Here is a 3,982-nt window from a genome sequence, read left to right on the forward strand (position 1 = left end):
AAAAAAAAAAAAATAAATAAATAAATAAATAAAAATCATCTCTAAATATCTTCATTAAAATTTCCCCTTAGATTTAATATCCATTGATACTTACATCACTTGCATTGCGTTTAATGCTTTTGTATGTTCTCAAAAAGGGGAAAACTTGTTTATTTGTAACTTCTTTTTCACCCGTGAGTTTCTGTTTTGGAGTTGTGATCTTGGATTCACTTGAGAAATGTTAGAACTTTCTCAGAGTTCTTGAGGACATCCTAGTGGTTGTAATAATGATCATTGTTTTGGTAAGAATTAATTGAACTATTGAAGCTTTAAAAATAAATCACTCCATGCTTGTTTTAGCTGCAACTTTTTTTTCTTAGTAATTTTTTTTTCTTTCTTTTTTTTTTTTTTTCCTGCAGTTTTTGGCGGGGGCTGGGTTTGAACCCACCGCCTCCAGCATATGGGTCCAGCACCCTACTCCTTGAGCCACAGGCCCTGCCCTTGCCAAATAATTTTTAAAAGGAATTATTTGTGATAATATTTCACCTGTCTTAAACAAGGTTGACCGTCTTCTAGTAGCAATCTTTATATAATTATACTAATAAATGATGTAATTGCCGTAGATAAGGTATGTTTAGATTGTATATTCTCATGGTTTTAGAAGCCCATCCATTTTATTTTTCTCCTACCGAAAATATAGTCTGGTGGTAGGGAGCTAGGAGTGTAAATACACTCTTTGGGTGGCATTAGCAGCATCAAACAAGGATTCTTAAATAGGAATTAGATGATGAAGCACCCCAAATTGGAAAATTTTGTACATTTTTGGGAAAAAGATGCAGATCTGTCTTCTAACTGTAGAGGTTTCTGACTATCAAAATATTGAGAACTAATAAAAATAAGTAAATATGATTTTTTTTGCCAGTACCCCCCAAAACACTGATATCACAGCAGAAACCCCAAATTGACTGGCAAATTCATCTTGCATGTTTATGTCAAGTGCACTCTGTGTGTGTAAGTCCTGTGAGACTATGGGGTATTCTAGGAAATCTGAATTTCCTGACCTTAGCATATTTACAGAAACTCTACTCTTGGCAGACGTGGAGTTGCTGTACTGTAGTTACTTGCAAAGGTTTCTTTGTGGTCACTGATTCTGAAATTAAAAGTGATTTTTGAATCATTGGTGATTAAGTGCATTTTTTTTTTCTTATAGAATTTACCATCTGCCTTAGTGAGTCATGTCCTGAATCCTCAGCCTGGAGAGATGATCCTGGACTTGTGTGCAGCACCCGGAGGCAAAACAACACACATTGCAGCACTAATGCAGGACCAGGTGAGACGGTCGTCACAGCAGAACCACGCTCTAAGTGTTAACATAGTTCCCTAGTGAAGGTGATGGCAGCACTAATGCAGGACCAGGTGAGACGGTCGTCACAGCAGAACCATGCTCTAAGTGTCACAGACTTTAGTAGTGAAGGTGGAACTACATGTAACTTAGGAAACATGTAGCTATCCATAATCTAATTTATTTCAGATTAGGCCAAAGTAAAGATTATTCAGTTGTCAATAGACAGTGTAACTTAGGAACACCAAATCAAGACCTTTTTTAATTCCCTAGTTTTTAAATAAAATTATAGAACAGAACTCTTCCTCATGAAATTAAGTTGAACTGAAACATGTAAGAGTTTTTTTTATGTTTAATCATAAAATTTTATGATTTACTAAAATTAATTCTGCCACTAAAAATTAACTTGACAGTGTGTTATCAAAATGTGAAAAATATTCGTATGTTGACATGCATTCACACAGATACATAAACAGATGAGGACTTACATATCTGCATAGAACATACTTGTGTGTTTGTGTTTGTCTTGAGGGTTGTATAAACCTCACCATCTGGCTTAATTATAACCTTGAATTGTCCCAAAATAGGACTAAGTTTGTCCTTGGACAACTTCAGCTCAGGTTTCACTGCTTTTTGTATGGATGTTTTCCTTTCTTATGGGCTGGTTTTGTTGTGCCCAAGTTGCAGGATCCCCCACAAATCACTCCAAGACCGAATCCGATGCAAAAGCAAGAGGTTGTTTATTGACAAGCTCGAGCCAGGGCTTCCTGATCCTGTCCTAGCAGGAGAGCAGAGAAGCCCCAACTCACAAATGGAGGGAGGTTTTAAAGGGGACAGCAAGAAAGAAGGGAGGGGTAGGTTACTGGGGAGAGTTCATAGGGGCTTGGGTGGTAGAGTGGCACTTGTCTGAAGCTGATTGGTCTGGGTGTGGGTTGCTCTCGCTGGGGGCAAATGTTGTGCAAGGGTACGGATCTTGGGGCCAGTGCGGGGGTGAGGGAGGAAGTTAACGGTTCTGGTGTGCAGCTGCGAGAGAAAAACAACTAGGCAGCAAAAGTAAAATTTAAACAAAATGGAGTCAGTTTGGTCCTCACAGTTTTATCTGTGTGTGAAACTCCTCGTGGCCTTGGAACCATTATGTTCCTCAACTGAGATTCTTCCACTCTAGAAGGATATGGCCAGTTGGCATCATCTTTCCTGTTGGTTTCGAATTCTGTAGAACTAGGTGGTTTCTAAAGTCCTTATACGTGCCAGTGTCTTTGTCTATAATAAACTCCTTAATCTGGGGTCAGATTTGAGTCAATTGATTGAAAAACTAGTTAGTGTGTGCCAGGAATGCAGCATTGAACCATAGTGGCCAGTATTTTACTCTTCATAAAGCTTATACGTGGGTCACTACAAAAGTTTTGAGACAGACTATGTTATGGTCCAGTATTTCACTTCTAAGCAACACGGTCACCAGTGTCCTTTCTGATTCACCCGTGCAGGTTTCACCTTGGCTCGCTTATTGATGTTACTGGGAAGGTTTCATCTGTTTCCATCTGCGTAGATTTTGTGTTTCTTGATTTTTGTGTATCTCAAAGCTTTTGTAATGACCCATATAATTTTAGTAACAGGAGACATATAATGCATAAAAGATACGACATTAATGATTTTGGTAAAGGCTATAGCAATAAGTAAAGAAGGATTGAGGAATAGGGACTACTGAGGGGAGGGGGATGTAATTGCAGTTTTAAATGAGGCAGTGAGAAAGGTCCGCACTGTGAAGGTATCACAGCATCTGAGGACAGACTTGAAGGTAATGAGCAGCACAGATGTGTCTGGAAAGAATGTTCTAGCTAGAGGAAACAGTAAATGCCTGGAGGTGGGAGGGGCCCTGCCTTGTTTGAGGACTGTCAGTAGTTTTGATGAAGTAGGGAAGGGGGAGAGTAGGAGGAGGAAAAGAGGTGAGAAAGGTTGTGCTGATGAGGGCATTTGGGCAGATCAGCTTTGTAGGGCTTGATGGGATTTTGGTTTGTCTTTTTTTTTTTTTTTTTTAATTTCAGCCTCCTTTGAATATTTACAGAACATCAACTATAGGCAAAACATTGACATAATCATTGAAGATAACATTAGGACAAATATATCAATTTTATGAGGAAACAAAAGCATTATCTACAAATCAATTATGAGATAAGTGTACTCATTACCACCACTCCTAGTAAAGTTGAAGAGCCTAGCTAGTACAGTTATGATAACTTAAAAGTCTCAATGGTTTGTAAAAAAAAAAAAAAAAAAATACAAATTTCATTACTTCCGATTTACCAAGTTACTTGCAAGTTACCAAAAACAATAGAAAAATTCAGCAATGTAGCTAACTTCAAAATAACTATACAAAATTAATTATATTCCTATATAAAAAAGAATTACAAAATAATATTAGAAAAAGAAAGCATTGTATCAGCAACCAAAATAAAAAAGTATCTATCAATATAGCTTTAACAAGAGCTGTGCAATTTTTTTTCAATACATAATCATTTACTACTTGTTTGTTACAGAATACACAAGACAAAATACAAATAGCAAACAAATTTTTTTCCTTATTGTCTTTTTACCAAAATCTAAAAAAAAATAGATAACTAATATATATAAATACAAGTAAAATATAATTTAAAAAAAAAAAAA

At 36.6% G+C, this 3,982-nt stretch overlaps 1 protein-coding gene across 1 annotated transcript in view; it reads left to right on the plus strand.

Annotated features, from left to right (window-relative positions):
- Positions 1-3,982, plus strand: part of NSUN6 (NOP2/Sun RNA methyltransferase family member 6) — a 56,449-nt gene that overhangs the window by 19,668 nt on the left and 32,799 nt on the right. The window contains exon 7 of the mRNA XM_003786769.3: positions 1,190-1,309. Within this exon, the coding sequence (XP_003786817.1) occupies positions 1,190-1,309 (120 nt within the window). The remainder of the gene's footprint in view (positions 1-1,189; positions 1,310-3,982) is intronic.

The sequence above is a fragment of the Otolemur garnettii genome, unplaced genomic scaffold (assembly GCF_000181295.1).
Source record: "Otolemur garnettii isolate 467f Iridium unplaced genomic scaffold, OtoGar3 scaffold00019, whole genome shotgun sequence".
Classification (NCBI taxonomy): domain Eukaryota; kingdom Metazoa; phylum Chordata; class Mammalia; order Primates; family Galagidae; genus Otolemur; species Otolemur garnettii.